Here is a 16,886-nt window from a genome sequence, read left to right as displayed (position 1 = left end):
TATGATCACTTGCTAATGGTTCTAAATTTTAATATAGGAATACGGATGTTTGCTTTATTTGTGCTTTTTTGTATCTTTTATTAAGTATAAGAACTGTTTAAATATAGTTGGATATGAGGTATTTTCAAAATAAGCTGAATATAATTTTTATTTTAATTCTTCTTGCCATTAATGTACTAAAATGTAGAGGAACAAATGACATTTTTGTACTGTATTTTCAGTGATGCCAATTGGTGGAAAGGAGAAAATCACAGAGGAACAGGACTCTTCCCATCTAATTTTGTAACAACTAATTTAAACATAGAGTCTGAGGCAGGTAAGTTAAATTTTAAGGGTGAAGAGTAAATCTATTAAAGTTTTTTACACTTGAAATTTATGGTTTAGTTTGTTTGTTTTAAGTAATTTCTACACCAAACGTGGGACTTGAACTGACAACCCTGAGATCAAGAGTCAGATGGTCTACCAACTAAGCCAGGCAGGTGCTCTGGTTCAATTTTGAATACAAAGTAGATTGGTATTTAACTCTTGTTTTAAATTATTTATAGACACTACAGTTTAGCTTACTTCTTAACAAGTTAAGGGGTTAATTTATCCCAGGTCATTTCCAAGAATTATTTTATTTTAAACCCTTTGAGAATTAATGTACATAGTTACATAGAAGGCATAAAACAATCTGTGATGACCATGTAAATATTTAAATCAGCATAATTATGGTTTAAGAGACAGTGTGTGTCAGTTCAGTGTAGAGTATGGATTTTATTCATCACTGAACCATAGTACTGAAGGGAGTAGGTGGCATGGTGGGGGGCTGGTTGACAAGTGCCAAGTGTGATTACAAGGGTTAGGAGTACTCCTAAATTTTAGACTTTTCCTCACCTTGATTTGATCACGGAACTTGGGACCTTGAAGCAATAATACAGCAGTATAATTAAGACTGTAGGTTCCTGCTTCAGATCTTCTGTCAACCATGCAGAGAAAGCTTCCGTTTGTTACACAGGCAGGAAGGTGGGGGGGAACTGAATGAAAAGAACAGCTGACAGAGACAAAGACAGTGCACGAGCTGGGTAGGGGCAGAGAGAGAGACACACACACACACAATCCAAAGCAGGCTCCAGGCTCTGAGCTGTGAGTACAGAGCCTGACGCAGGGCTCGAACTCACAAACCATGAGATTATGACCTGAGCTGAAGTTGGACTCTCAACCAACTGAGCCACCCAGGCTCCTCTTGAGTACTCATTTATTAGGTATTGTGCAAAGTCCTTGGCTTGCACTATTTCATTTAATCCTCACAAGTCTGTGAGATAGGTACTTTTGTTACCCCATTTTACAGATAAAGAAACCGAGGCTGAGGGTTTATGAGGTTAGTAGGTGCTAGAGCCATGATTCTAAAGTCTGCTGGTCTGCTCTTAGATGTACTTAAACTGACTTGTGGGACATGTCAGTGCTAGTCTGTATTATCGGTTTTAGGGAAAAAACTTAAATTGTGAAAGCTCTGTGCATTGTGTGTAATATCATCTTTGTATGGAGTGATGGCATTCAGTTAAAGTTGAAACATGTAAAGACTCATTTAAAGACTGAGCACTTTGCCTGTATTTGTACTTTTTATTCTTGTAAACTAAGTAGTTATGAAAATTGGAGGCACTGTTTTTAATAACTTGGTGAGACCATGCTCAGGGGATCCTACATAGAAATTTCCCGTTGGCATAGGCTGGAGAGATTGACCTGTGGTTTTAAAAGTAAAAAATACTCTGGCTTTTCAGTACATCCTCATGTTATATTGAGCTCTGCTCCTTAGGACCTGTTTGAAAGTTAGCCACATATTTGAAGTAAGCAGCTGTCAGGACTCAAAAATCCTTTGGTGATAGAGATTTTTCTTTTTTCTTGGGGGGGGGGTGGTATTTATACATTTTCTTGGAAACCTTATATACTCTTCAGAGAGAACACAGTGTCTTCAATGTGGCCTACAGAGCACAGAGATTTTTGGATTAGGGGCGAGGTAGGTTTTTATTGTAATTTTATTATCAAAATTTATTAAAATACAGTACATTATAGCAGCACTCTAGTGAACATTTAAATAGTTTTCTGGATATGTATGTTTATGAATTATCTTTTAACCTTCTCTTTATGAAAGGCGTTTTTTTTTTTTTTTTTTTTTTTTTCCTATTGCTTTAAAACTATTATCAAAGTGGGGCGCCTGGGTGGCTCAGTCAGTTGGGCGTCCGACTTCGGCTCATGTCATGATCTTGCAGTTCACAAGTTGGAGCCTGGTGTCGGGCTCTGTGCTGACAGCTCAGAGCCTGGAGCCTGCTTTCGATTCTGTGTCTCCATCCCTCTGTCCTGCCCCGCCCCCCTCACACTCTGTCTCTCTGTCTCTCTCAAAAATAAATAAACATTAAAAAAAATTTTTTTAACCTATTATCAAAGTTAGGTTTAAATTGGATATTTTTTTCTTATTGTGAAGATGAAATCGAGTGTTTTTTTGTTCATATGGGAAATACATTTTTATAGCAAGGAAAGTGTACTGAAGGAGCTCATCATATATTTGACTCTAACCCTAGTGTTAAAAACACTCAGTTTTTCAGAAAATGCCTATAATGACTGTTCCCGTTAATATTGCTCACTTGTTCCACTAGAAGGTAAGTTCCATTGGGGCAGAGATTCTGGTGTTTTATTCACTCTGTATATCCAATGCCTAGAACAGTACCTGACACATAGTAGTAAGGGCTAATAAATGTCTGTGGCATGAGTGGATGAACACATGAAATAATGTATGTTACCTATGAAATGTGATGACTGAAGAGTTCCTTTTTTTTTTTTTCTTACGGATAATCACAGGCTACTTATATATTAGTAACTAAAATACCAAAGTAAATGCTGAGGAACTTAAAGTTTACTTTGTTTCCATAGCAGCTGTGGACAAATTGAATGTAATTGATGAGGAGGAGGAGGAAATTAAGAAATCAGAGCCTGAGCCTGTTTATATAGATGAGGTAGAGTTCTTCTTTTGTTTAATAGTTAAACTATCAATACTTTGAAATCTATTACCCTTGAGAATACTTGGAAAGAGTAATTTTTATGTTCATTGAAATGAAAGCTTTTGCGTTTTTAAAGTGCCCATTTACTTTTTTAGGATAAGATGGATAGAGCCCTGCAGGTACTCCAGAGTATAGATCCAACAGATTCAAAACCAGACTCCCAAGACCTCTTGGATTTAGAAGGTACTTAATGAGTGTTAGGGATTACTTCATTGTCATTTAATATTTTAGTTGTTTATAATGTCCTAAATATCTTCTGCTTTGTGTTTGCTTCTATAAATTAGAACTCTCTCTCTGGTGGAAAACAGACCAGTATAGTAAAATAGTAAATATATGATTTGGAAGATGTTGTTACAAACCTGCCTATCCTGTTCAAGAAGGAAGTCTTTGTTTTTCTGTAAACCCACCAGGGATACTGGATGAAGAGATTTGCAATCTGAAAAAGGACAGAATTAAGAATAAGAACATATTAAATTAATTAAATTAAAATTTTAGCAATTCTTATTTCTCTTTTAATTCTCTTGTATCATGATTTTAAAGGGCAAAATTATATATGGTCTGTGTTAATTTTGTAATGTAGTCATTTGATGCATGCTGTGTCCTTTTAATCCCCAGAAATTTGAAACAATTAAAACAAATGTTTTTATGCCTTTTTTTAATCCTTTAATCAGAAAAATCTCTGATAAATGGATAAATCTTCTTAAATCTTTTTGTAGAATAAAGTCTAATTATAAATACAGGATACTACTCTATTCATTGTATCAGTGTTTACATTTGGAAATGCACAAAATGTTTGATTTTGAAATGGCTTAAATACATGAAAAAGTTCATATTTAATCTGTACATAATTATATATTTTATACATTGTGACTCAAGTTAATATACGTAGCTAATAATAGTTTTCCAGATTTTAAGATAACTCCAGATTTAATAGTCTGTAATGTTAGCACTTACTTGGTGGGACATGGTGGGATTTCTCTTTTGATTATGACTTTGCCTTTAGTTGTATGATATTAATATTGGTGATGAACAGTATTAAAATCAGGTCTTTCATAGTCGTTTCTCTAGCATAAATTTCATTTTCTTTGTATTATGCATGGTGTTGTATATTGGTGTGGTCCATTGTCAAAAGCTTTTGAAATTGACTTAAACTGGTTTAAGTTTCAAGATTCAAAAGTATTTTTGTATTTACAGATATCTGCCAACAGATGGGTCCAATGATAGATGAAAAACTTGAAGAGATTGATCGGTGAGATTCTTTGTTAAGGGACTAACAAGTATAATTTTCTTGTTTTTTGGCAAAATTTTAGACTGAGTTTTGTGGAACTGTTCAATCTGTTGAAATTGTTTCTCAGTTTCCAAAACTCTTACAAGTGAATAGTAAGGTGGTACTTTTTATTTTGGTAGCAGTTTTCTTCCATGGCCATATAGTATACATAGAATTGTGGGTTCTTGCTCTTATGGTGCCAACTTTCATTTTCTTACTTGGACTGGAATTGAGGGATAATGAGGAATGAGGAATAAAAACTGAATAGAGCACAGATTGAGAACTGGGATCTTGGGCAAGCATTGTCTTACTCCGTGATGAGAAGTAGTATTTGTAAATCTTTCAAGTGAAATTTCCCTTGGGTTTGTGAAGCTAACTCCAGTCCACATACCTCTCCTCATTTTTCTCCCTTGTATTTCTGTTATCCTTTTAATCTCCTTATTCCATGTAGTCTTACTCTTCCTTAGAAACAGCAACAGCACTGAAGGACAGACTATCAGCATTTGGAACTTTTCATTGATTTTTGCCTCCTTTGGTTCCTCAGAGATTTCTATTTGAAGTCTCAGGGAGAACCTATGGTGAATGGAAGACAAGGACAAGGCTTTAGTGTTCCATTGTCATCCCTTTCTGGAATCTGTTTATTGAACTACAGTATAAAACTGCACAAAAAGAACAGGAACTACTTCTTATCTGCGTTTACCAGAGAAGGGTAGTAGCAGCAAGATTTTTTCTAGTCACTGAAGATTATAATCTGTTTCCATGAGACATTTTTTATAAATTCCTTATATCTTCTACAGAAATGAAAAATAAATACCCATCAAAAATTAATGAAATGATGGTGGTAGTTTCATCATATTTTTATTTTGGAAAAAGCATTAAATGTCTACTTAACACATCTCCTATTTTTATTTCAGTGCAAGGGTATTAATGGTCAGTGAATAATAAAACTGGAGAGGATTAAAAAGAAAAATGTCAGGGGTGCCCAGGTGGCTCAGGGTTAAGTGTCTGCATCTTGATTTTGGCTCTGATTATGATCTCATGGTTCATGGATTTGAGTCACATGGGGCTCTGTGCTGGCGGAGCTGAGTGTGCTTGGAATTCTCTTTCCCTGCCCCTCTCCCACTTGCATGTGCTGTCTCTCAAAAATAAATAAACTTACAAAAGAAGAAAGAAAAAAGAAAAACACCAGTATTACCTTAGGTGTGGCTAGGAGTACAATTATCATAAACCTTTCTGGACCTTAAAAATAGTCCATAATCTTTAACCCAGTAAATTCAGGCCCATACTAAGTATACAGGGACATATGCAAAGATTTAACTCTTATTCTTCACAGTATTATTGAAATTAGGTTTGTAGCAACCAAGTTGGCAGTAACTAAAATGTCTTTAAGTGTGAGATTGATTTAAAAATAATTACATCCATACATTCTACAATAAAAAGCATTATCATTGATAAATATCTATTGATTATAGAAAGATATACTATGTAATGAAAAAGCAGAGGATATGACAGTATACATAATCTTTTTTTTTTATCGATAAAAGGAATATTTTCAAAGGAAAAGGTCTAGCACAGTTAAAAATCAGAGCGACCATTTCTGATAGGAGTTAATTTTTTGAGTCATAGCTCACCTGTTAACCAGTTCTCTCTTCAGTTTCAGTTTCTGAGTAGGCCAGCTGGCATTTTCCTTTCCCATGGTCACTGACTACAGATGCAGCTCTTGTTCTGGAAAACGCTTGCTGGTCTTCAACAAATTTTGACTCTTTATCTTTGTCAGGCATTCAAAGATGGATAAAATACTGTTTTTTCCCTTGACTGGATCACCATCAATTTGTTTTCCCTAATAAAAACAACTTTACTGCCAGAAAAAGAAATTTTACATTTCTTTTCTATCTGTAATTGTTTGGAATGAGATTTTATAGACTTTATCACACTAAGAAATTATGTCAGGCAAACATGCAAATTGACTCCAAAAAAGTTTAGATAGATTTATTGAAGAGATCCATAGTCTGAACTTAACAATATCCCAGACTATTTTAACCTTATTTCCTACTGCCCTCCAAAAATCATTGTCTACCACCGTGATCAAATTGCCCTTTTCATTCTTCCATTGTGTAACCTCACTCCTTTTGCCTGACTTGATTTGCACTGTCCCACTGATCTTAGTCTTCCTTTTTACTTGGGCCTATCCATCCTTCCTCAGGTGCCTATTTAAGTCCCAGCTTCTCATAAAGCCTTTTCAGTTTACCACAACCCAAGTTAGTCTCCTCCTCCTCCTCTAAACTCTTCTGTTTCCTATAATTTTATATAATTTTGCAGTCATATGCCATCTTATATTGTTTGCTATTTTCCATGTGCTTAGCCTTGTCTAATAGATTGCAGTCTCTTTGAAGGAGAGATCCACACCTTCTGCTCCATTTTCTTTGTGATAGTATAGTGTTTGGACACAGTTCAGTAAAAATTTAATTGCTTTGGGGTTATGTCTTGAATCTTTAAAGGTGATTTCTGTGTTCTCCTTGGTGTTTCATCAGTATACTGGATTATGTGGACCAAATACCCATGGTTAATTCTTAGTCACATATTTGTTAGCATGGACACTAATTTCTCATCCTTTCTGTATGGTTTACAAATGATATCTCTGAAAACAGTTTGACTTGCTGTATATAGTTACACATGGAAGACGGGAAACTGCATCTTTTTGTTTATTTCAGACATAACAGATTATAAGAGAGGAAAGATGATAAGTCTTAACATGACTCAATCCAGGTCATTTATTTGGTAGCCCTGTGTCTGGTCATCTGCCTCTGCTTCTTGTCTTTTTAGCCTCCTTGTATATATATATAAAAAGAGCTATATTTAATAAATAGGCTTGTGGGTGCCACATGACGTGGCCATTTAATTCATATGAACTTGTCAGTTGCAATGGGAGTTCTTTATTACTCTCCAGGGTAACAGACAAAGTTGTACCAAGTCAGAAGGATTTGAACTAGAGTTCCTTGGGCAAATTTGAGAATGCTCTTACTTGGATTTGTTATTTACACAATAAGGTATCTGGTTTCACTCCCCTTCTCAAAAGAAACCAACAAACGAGTGGTAGAGACTAGTTTATATATATACATTGTTTTCATTTGCATTTTCAAAGATAATTATTAGGATTTTTTCATTGGATCCATTAGTGAATATAAGCAAATGAAAATGTGTAATTTTGTTTGTGAGTGTGTTTTGATTTCAGTCATATCGTGCTTCAGAGCAGGCTCTGGACCTTGCCTGAGTACTTTCTTTTACTTAGATTTTTAATTAAAGCTTGGGCTTTTCCAAAATTGAGAAATTATTATTCTTTGTACCTGAGATTTCAAGAGAAACCTATAACATGTGAAACAGAATTGTCCTGGCACCAAAATTATGAATTGATTGCATTTTTATGAAGTGTGGAAGGGACTTTCCCTAATATTATGATGTCATATTAGCCTAGTTATTATGAGAATTCAGTAATTCCTCCTCCCATTTTTCATGATGAATATTTCATTGTATGTAAAGAACCTTTTAAAATATGAATAGAAAATGTGCTAAATTTAAAAAGTAGTTTATGTTCCTAAATACATGCTGAAAAGCATTGAAGAAAATTAAAGTGCTTTTTCTATATCAGGAAGCATTCAGAATTGTCTGAATTGAATGTAAAAGTCTTGGAAGCCCTGGAACTATATAACAGGTTGGTGAATGAAGCACCAGTATATCCAGTCTATTCAAAGCTCCATCCTCCAGCACATTACCCACCTTCATCAGCTGGGGTTCCAATGCAGGTGAGAGTATTTTTGAGCACATTTTTCAAAATGAGGAAAACAGTTTTAAGTTCAAAAAAATGTCTTAAAGCATAATATCAAAATGTCTGTGGTCCATGAATAAAATCATAAAACTCATCTTTTATAGTAAAAATAAAAAAAATATGGGCTAAACAATTAGCGTTTGCCAGGAGAAATTAGATATTGATATTTTACAAATAATTTTAGTTCATTTTTAATGTGAACAACGAGATCGTTAAATATATGATGGGAGTTCTGGTTCTTCATTTGCTTTTGTAAATATAAAGCACAAATCCTTTATTTAAAAGTTTAAGTCCTTTGATTTAAGACAATGCTTGACCCATCACAAGTCCTCTCTATGAGATACTCATGCAGTTCCTGTTGCTCAACAAGCAAGATTTACCATTTCTTTTAAAATTTCTCTCAAGATTGGGGCGCCTGGGTGGCTCAGTCGGTTAAGCGGCCGACTTCGGCTCAGGTCATGATCTCAGTGGGCTTTACTCACGGTCCGTGAGTTCGAGCCCCGTGTCAGGCTCTGTGCTGACTGCTCAGAGCCTGGAGCCTGTTTTGGATTCTGTGTCTCCCTGTCTCTCTGACCCTCCCCCGTTCATGCTCTGTCTCTCTCTGTCTCAAAAATAAATAAACGTTAAAAAAAAAAAAATTTCTCTCAAGGTTTATTTGACTTACATGATTAGTGGAAGGCTTATTAGTTAATGAACTTCTTTTATCCTGAGATCATGTTCTCTGTTTTTCCTTTGATGAATGACTTATATTGTCAAAAATTCATGTGTGGCAAGGATATGATGCAGGCCTATAGGTGCAGGGTCCGTAAGCCATTCATGAACAGCTTCTTTTTCCAGGACTTTACACCTTGTCTGTGCTTCCTGCTGAAGTGAATACTTATATTTATAATCATTATCAAGCATTGTGAAGCCTTTTTCAAATTTTACTCAGTTAGCAATTGAATTCAGAATGAATTTGGATGAACAAAATTCATGTTAATTTATGGGAACTGATATGTAAAGGAGTGTGTGAAGGAGACACCAAGGAGAAAAGATAGAATGTGGGTGCATAATCTAGATGACTTGACATGACATAATTAAGTAAAAAAGAATGGTTACTATGGTAACTGTCACATCAGACAAGATGCATTTATCAAATATGCCATGTCCCAAACTTTGGAAAACGGTGAAAGGATCGTTATATGTGAGGGTAGAAAGGATTTCTGGGTGCAAAAGACAGCTGGAGTTTATTCAGTAGTGCTTCTGTTTTCAACGAGTTAATTTGCTGCTCCTGTGAAAGTGGAACAAAAAAGAAGTGTCTCCACCATTGTATGATGGAACGGTGTTTTATTTGCTTCTTTGTGTGTCTATAAAGGGTTATTTGTCATTCTTGTATCAGGTTTCTGTGTTTAGTTGCATACTACTTACAATCTGTGTTTTGCTAATAAGCACAACTCAGGGTTTTAAAAAGTTAAGCTTTCTGTCTCTCTGATTTTTCACATAACTTCTTTATATACTATTTATGTATAATAGCATTTAAACTATTCACAGTTCCTATTCTAATTAGAAGAAAATTCCATAGTAAAAAAGTTGGAGTAACACACCATTAGTTGAATCTGTAAAGGCTACTCAGGAACCCTACACTGCAGCAGAGGTCAGTTCCCAGCTTATTGTCAGTGGATTGTTACATGTTGACAAAGGAAGCGGTATGATTGCAACTACATTAAAGTTGATTTGGCACTTCTAGCATGCTGTTTTCATGTCAGTGGGCTTTACAAATAGCTTTGTTTATTACGTGCAGTTCAAACTGCCTCCAGAAATCCCCATAACTGTGTAAGTGAACTAAAAACTTATATGTAGATAAAAAAGAAAACAAAAAACAAATAGCTTTGTTTAAAATTGGAGTGATGATAATCACTGTCTAATATTTATTTATTAAGTATGTGCATTGTTTTGAATGCTATATTTGGTAGGCAGGTCCTTAAAGGAGATACTACCCTGAAAGTTAGGTAGGGCACATGAAATATCCAAAGAGACTTAGACCATTTTGCTATTTCCTGAGGGAGGATACATCTTCTCCTTTACCTAAAAATCATCTTTGCTTTTGTCCTATTTGTTGTAAAGGCAGAAAATAAAGGAGATGTTATAGAGAGCATCTGCGCCCTGCCCTGATACCATTTATTCTTATCCTCTCAAGTTTCATTCTTAGGAAGAGTTGAATAAGTCATCCTGGGATGAGGGTGAAGTTCACCATTTGGATGGTGACTTGAAGTGATGATGGGCTGCCCTTCGAGGAGTGTATAGTTTCCTGTGGCTCTGCAGCAAGGCAGGTCACTGAGCAATAGGCAACCCGGATGGACTCCAGCCTGCTGCTGAAAAATATGCCACCTCCTTTCCTTTCAACCTCCCGCAGAATAAAAGAACAACCAAATAAATCACAAATTTCCACAGATTTGGCACTGTAATTTCGAAGCTGTCTACTTTTTGTACTAGGGTAGATAGATTGGTAGAACCAGATTGCTCCCTGAAGAACGGTAACATTTTATTTCATTTAAGTTTTTTAAAGTTTTAAATATGTTAGGCAGATGTTTGGGAAATCAGTGAGTCAACTTTTTCTCTTTGGTTAATAGACATACCCAGTTCAATCGCATGGTGGAAACTATATGGGTCAAAGCCTTCACCAAGTCACTGTGGCCCAAAGCTACAGCCTAGGACCAGATCAGATTGGTGCACTGAGATCTCTGCCTCCAAATGTAAATTCCTCAGTGACAACACAGCCTGCACAGACTCCATATTTAAGGTAAGTTTTGGGGAGCTGTGTTATTTTGTAATTACATACATTAAGGTTTCACACACTTTCATAATGAGAATAAATTGACCTCTTTATAATAATAATAATTGAGATGAAGTTACAGAACTTCCCATTCATAAACCCATGAAGTCAGAATGGTGCTGCTCTTAGCTTTGATACCTCTACTAAAATGGTACTCCAAACATGGCCTAAAGTCTGGTTCCCTGGGACAAAATAAAGATAACTGTCCCTTACAGGGACCAATCCCATGATACACTCAGCACTATGCTGTAATCAGCCTCGTAAAGTAGTCCCAGGCATATTGATTTGCATGCATTCCTGAATATCAGAAAACTTTGACTCCCAAGTGTGTGTAAGCTGTGGAATTTGTGGTCTGATTTTTTTATACTAACACTTCTGTTTTGAAAATCATATTTAAATTATTGCCTTCTATTAACTTTGCTTAGCAATACAAAATGTTCATTCAATACAGTCATGGGTAGATGATCTCTAAGGTCTCTTCCCACCCAAATTCCATAAGTATAAACTTTAGATATTAACTGAAAATTAAGTAAACCTGTTCACATTGGTATTTAGTTCAATTAAAATGTAAAATTTTGTTATTCTGTGTGAGACTAGAAATTATGGAGAAAAAAACTGGAGCGGTATAGACATTAATCTTCCTATACTGTAAGCAGTGTATTTGAGTAATTTGAAATTACATATTACAAAGCTTTTTTTTAAAAAAAAAATGTATGCCATGGTAATTACAAGAACAAGCAGAGTCCTGCAGTTTGGTGTGATTTCTCAACTTGTTCTTTTGTTTGTTTTGGTGTCGTGTTAATAAGTAAACTATAGGTCAAGACTACCTTGAGGGTAGATTCAGGGTCCTGTGTGGATTACACTGTTTGCCTTACCCTTATTATTTTTATGTAGAGGTTCAGATTATGTTAGCAGGGCAGCTCTGAAAGTGTCCTATCAAAGGAAAGTGTAAAGAGTCTGTGAGGAAAAGAGGTGGTCTCCTCCATGCTGGATTGAGAGACAGCGTAAGGGAGAATATGGCTGAAGGTATACTTGAGCGGAGTTCGGTTCTCGTTATAGCTGACCAAGGATACCACTGTGAGAAACACAGTCTGCATCTCCTCAAAAGATTTTTTATATGTTTGCAGTGATAGATTTTGGAGAAAACAAAATTAAATAGGCCATATAATCTTATATTTTGTTTCATTTTTGAGTACTTTCTCCTTACCAAATTTAAAAATTACATTCACAGTGTTGGCTAGTTGGAATAATGAAGTCATAATCGGAACAGCAGAGTTACATAAACTTACAAAGATGGAAAAAGGAATTTTTATTGTCTCATGATTGATCTCTGACCATGACCTTGATAATGCAAAGTAAATCTGGTTTTCTTTTCAAAATTTTGTTTGTAGCACTGGACAAGACACTGTTTCCAACCCTACTTACATGAACCAGAACTCTAACCTTCAATCAGCTGCTGGTACAGCTGCTTACACACAGCAGATGGGGATGTCTGTGGATATGTCATCGTACCGGAACGCTACTTCCAATTTGCCGCAACTGGCAGGCTTTCCGGTGGCGGCTCCCGCTCATTCAGTTGCACAGCAGCAAACAAATTACCATCAGCAGCCTCTTCTTTAGAACAAAGCAAGCATTTTCTCCAAAGCCTTCATATGTGTATTACTTGACCCCAGTGATTCAAATCTGAAAATATTTAAAAAATAGTTTTTCTCAACTCAAAAGAACCATGAATAAGTAAAGCACAAAAACTTACCTTACTCTGCTAGGCCATGAAAGGATTTTTTCAGCCCAATTTGTTTGAAGTCAACTTTTGATGAGAGGCAGCTTCAGGTAGCTTCCAGTTAATCCTGTCTTCCTTTCAGATCTCTCTACACAAATCTGGACACCCAATCAGTAGCCTTATGACACTAAACAGTAGGAGATAAAATTTTACTTTAAAGAAACCGTTAATCCTTAAAATGTCATGATAATTGGGAGTGCACTCAAACCTTTGAATATTTTTTTTGTCTGCGTGTTTTTTCAGTATTCCCCACAAACCATTATTTTAAAAGGCGAACTTCCTTCTGGGTGAGCATTTAGCTTGCCAACAAATTTCCCTTGGCTCCTTAAATTGCGGTTGTGTTTGCAGTCCTGTCAGTTTTGCTCTCTGGTTATGTTGAGTAATAATTAGCATATAATTGTCGACAGAAGCAAGAGCAGTTTGGAAGGAGCAAAGATGTTTTCTGTAGTTAACAGTGAAGACCATATAAATGCAGACATATGATAAAGCATTTAGCTAGTCCCCAGTCCTGCCAGCAGTGAGCTAAGGAATGCCCCACTCCCTGCAGATAAACATTTCTTTTCTAACAAGGCTCCCTTGTACTTAGAATTGCCACTAATGACCTTTTAAAGTGACGTTGGCCATCCTCTAATAAGTGTGGTGTGTGCAGAGATGCTGCATTTTCTTTTTACGGATTACATGTGAATTTGAGCCATGAGACATTCCTAGTAATTTGATGTGATATATCCCAAGCATGAATAATAAGTGTTCTTATTGCTGTGTTGTTTCTTTAAAGAGGCAATTCAAGTACCATTGCTATGCCAGGCTGTTGAAAAATTTGGCCATTCCTTTCAGAGATAATTCTGAGCCTGTGGGATAATAGCAGGCAACAGATTGATAGGGAAGCTATCAAGACAGTTTTTCTGAAGCCTACATTTTATAAATTAGTTTATAGTGCTAATAGATTCCACATACTGTAGGAGTTAGATAGTAAACCAGTAGGGAATGTTTTCTCCTAAAAATTCATACACTACTGCATCATCTACCACTTTTTAGACAATGGAATAGAAGATGGTGAATACATATGCTTACAGGTACTTGGTACTTAGACTGGGAAAACAAAGGACAGAAGTGGTTACTTGCCTGGAAGCCAGATTTCTAAATTGTTTTTTTAAAGAAAGCCCTTAATCTTTCTGCCAAGGATCCATTTGAAGACAGTGTGCTGGAAATTTTTATCATTTATCTATTTACAGAAATTTAATGATAAGTATGTTCTTTTTTCAAAGAAACTGTCCGAAAATAAAAGTCTACATACTACTTGGTCTACATTTAAAGGAAAAAACAAGCAGTATTTGAAAGCCTAATTTCTGTAATTGTCTCATTTCAGATAGAAGTAGCTGAAAAAGTTTTAACCTTGAGTATGTCACGTTCTTTTTTTCATCCAGTATTTTTCTTCCATGTGAATTCGTTTATACACTCATAAAAAAACTTCTAAAATGGCACCTTATTTTTTTTGGAAACGAAACTTCTGTTCTTTAAAGAAAAAACAAAAAAAGCATTTACGAAGCTGCTCTTGATAATAGTTCATGTTTGCATATATATCGAAAATCTTAATGTTTTTTCCACCCAAACAGTATTTAATAAAGTTATTTTAATGTTTCTGTAAATATTTCATGTATAATTGTGTTCTGAATTGTAAAAGCTTAATTCCGCTTAAGTCTTTGAACTAGGGGAAATATGGCACACCCACTAAATTGGGATCAGCCAATTAAGTTCACCAAATGTAGTTTTGGAATAACATAACAGGTGACATGTATATATGCTGTATATTGGCATTTATCTGTGAAATTTTATACATCCAGAAGTTTCTTCTCCCTCTTAAATTAAAAACAATTTTATTTTGGCCATACTGTAATGAATTCTGTGTTGCAGGTTGTTGATAGTATAAAAATGTTACTAAATCTGTGTACTAAGATGATATTTTTGGTGTTAATAGGAAATAACAGGGTTATTTTTCTTTCTTTTCCATGATCTTATGGGTTATATTTATTTTAAGATCTCTTTATAATTAAATGTTTTCTGCCAAAGGAATTGTCTAATACCAGATTTCTACATTGGGTTCATACTTGCTGTTTTATAAAAAAATAAAAACAACTTCTGCATTTTCATATGAAATCTTGGTACATTAGAAAAAATTTCTGAAAATTTATAATAAAATCACTTTTCATCAATGTAGAATTTCCCTTGGGTGTTAAAATATATGGAGTGGTGGGATATATAAAATAGTTTGGAAAATGTATGGTCTACCAACATTGTCTTGTAATTTGGTAATTTACAAAATTACCTGAATATTAAATAATTACAATATTTATCAATTAGGATTTTAAATTATTTGCAGATACATTGTCATCTGATTCTATTTCAAGTAGTTGATAAGTTGACCACATAACAAATTTCACTACATTTTGAAGATGATTATAAAGTTTCACTTTCCAAAATTTTTAAAAATTTATTTTGAATATTAAAACTATTATGGCTTAGATCTTTTAAAAAGTTTTCATTGTAAAAATCGTAAGTGTCTGGTCTCTTCTAGGAGAGGATTTATTGAACTGTTATGAGAAAGCTCAAGTTATTTTTGTAAGTAATAAATTATAAATAATAGAGCACCAACCTATCATGCTTTGTTTCTGTGAAAAGACATGTTTCTTATTTACTTACATCAGTTTTAGTCAGTAAATGAAGGGAGGATTCATTTCTAGGGATTTAATTTTTTTGTTGTTAGTACAATTTAGTTTCTTTTGGAGATTAAAGTTGGGTTTGTTTTTTTTTTTACATTTTCCCCAGAAGAATTTTTCTAATTTTACCAAACTAAGTTTGAATTAGAGTTCTCTAAAAACCTTACTGTGTCAAAAAAAAGAAATTACGTAGCTTACATAGTGTAGTGGGAGGAATCGTGTCCCCCCAAAATTCATGTTTGCCTAGAATGTCAGAATGTGACCTTATTTGGAAAAAGAGGTTGCAGATGTTGGAAGTTAAGGACCTTGAGGTGAGATCATTCTGGATTTAAGGCAGCCTTATAAGAAGAGACACCCAGACGCACAAGGTAGACGAGGCATGTAAAGATGGAGCAGAGACTGGAGTGATGCTACCTCGGGTCAGTGATGGCCTGGGGCCGCCACGAGCTGGAGGAAGCATGGAAGGATTCTCCTCCAGAGCCTTCAGAGAGAACACAGCCCTGCTGACTTCCTGATTTCAGATTTCTAGCTTCAACCTGAGAGAGAAGACATTTATGTTGTTTAAAACCACTAAATTTGTTATGGCAGCCCTAGGAATCTAATAAACATAGATAAAGGTATACAGCAAAATCTGAGTACCAACCATTTCAAACTTCCATAAGAGTGGGTAAGATTGTCGCAGGAGTTCAGAGACAAATGTCTGCAGTCCAGTAGTAGCACTTTTATTATCTTTTCTATATTCTAATGAAATTGCATGGATAAATGAAACTGATCTCTGTCAACCTCATAATCCCATTTTACTGGTATTTTTTTGTTTGTTTGTTTTACATCACATCTCAATAATTCCTTATGTCAGAGATGGTAACAAGATTATAATTTATGACTATCCACTCTTCTGTCCATCTTGAGTAGTGAGTATTGAATGAAAAGGAGAATTGTTCAAAGGCAAGCAGACAAACAGAAGACACAAAACTGGTGGATGGGTATTTCCCACAAAGGCTACTAAAGAATGGAATTTGGTCTTCTTATTGTACACCATTTCATATCCTAATGAGGAAAATAAAGGCTTTCCAATACTTTTACAGCAAGTCAGTGACCTCTACTGATCACCTTTTTGTCTAGGGAGCCATCTCCCTTTTTTAAAATACTGAGGTGAACTCACATAAAATAGCCCTTTAAAGTAAACAATTCAGTATCATTTAGTACATTTACAATGTTGTGCAACCACTACCTCTAGTTCCAGAATGAGACCTTTTGTGTCTGCTTTCACGTACCATATGTCTTTTGAGGTTCATCTCCACATGTACCACAGTATATAAGGTTCATATATCAGTTCATCCATACCTCTGTTGATGGATACTTGGGTTGTTTTCATCTTTTGGTTATTGTGAATAGTACTGCTATGAATATGTGTGTATATGTATTTGAGTACTATTTTCAGTTCTTTTGGATATA

The 16,886-nt window shown here is 35.1% G+C and overlaps 1 protein-coding gene across 4 annotated transcripts in view; it reads left to right on the top strand.

The window, feature by feature from the left end:
• STAM2 (signal transducing adaptor molecule 2) overlaps positions 1-16,513 on the top strand; it is a 52,164-nt gene extending 35,651 nt beyond the window's left edge. For 3 of the 4 annotated variants that reach the window (XM_015073461.3, XM_015073463.3, XM_027055768.2), the window contains 7 exons: positions 222-316; positions 2,908-2,990; positions 3,131-3,218; positions 4,230-4,284; positions 7,949-8,102; positions 10,735-10,904; positions 12,329-16,513. In XM_015073461.3, coding sequence (XP_014928947.1) covers positions 222-316; positions 2,908-2,990; positions 3,131-3,218; positions 4,230-4,284; positions 7,949-8,102; positions 10,735-10,904; positions 12,329-12,557 — 874 coding nt within the window. In that variant the 3' untranslated portion in view covers positions 12,558-16,513. The remainder of the gene's footprint in view (positions 1-221; positions 317-2,907; positions 2,991-3,130; positions 3,219-4,229; positions 4,285-7,948; positions 8,103-10,734; positions 10,905-12,328) is intronic. The other variant, XM_015073462.3, reaches the window with a different exon arrangement.
• Positions 16,514-16,886: the final 373 nt, after the last annotated feature.

Source organism: Acinonyx jubatus, chromosome C1 (assembly GCF_027475565.1).
Source record: "Acinonyx jubatus isolate Ajub_Pintada_27869175 chromosome C1, VMU_Ajub_asm_v1.0, whole genome shotgun sequence".
NCBI lineage: Eukaryota > Metazoa > Chordata > Mammalia > Carnivora > Felidae > Acinonyx > Acinonyx jubatus.
This window is presented reverse-complemented; position numbering and strand designations above follow the sequence as displayed.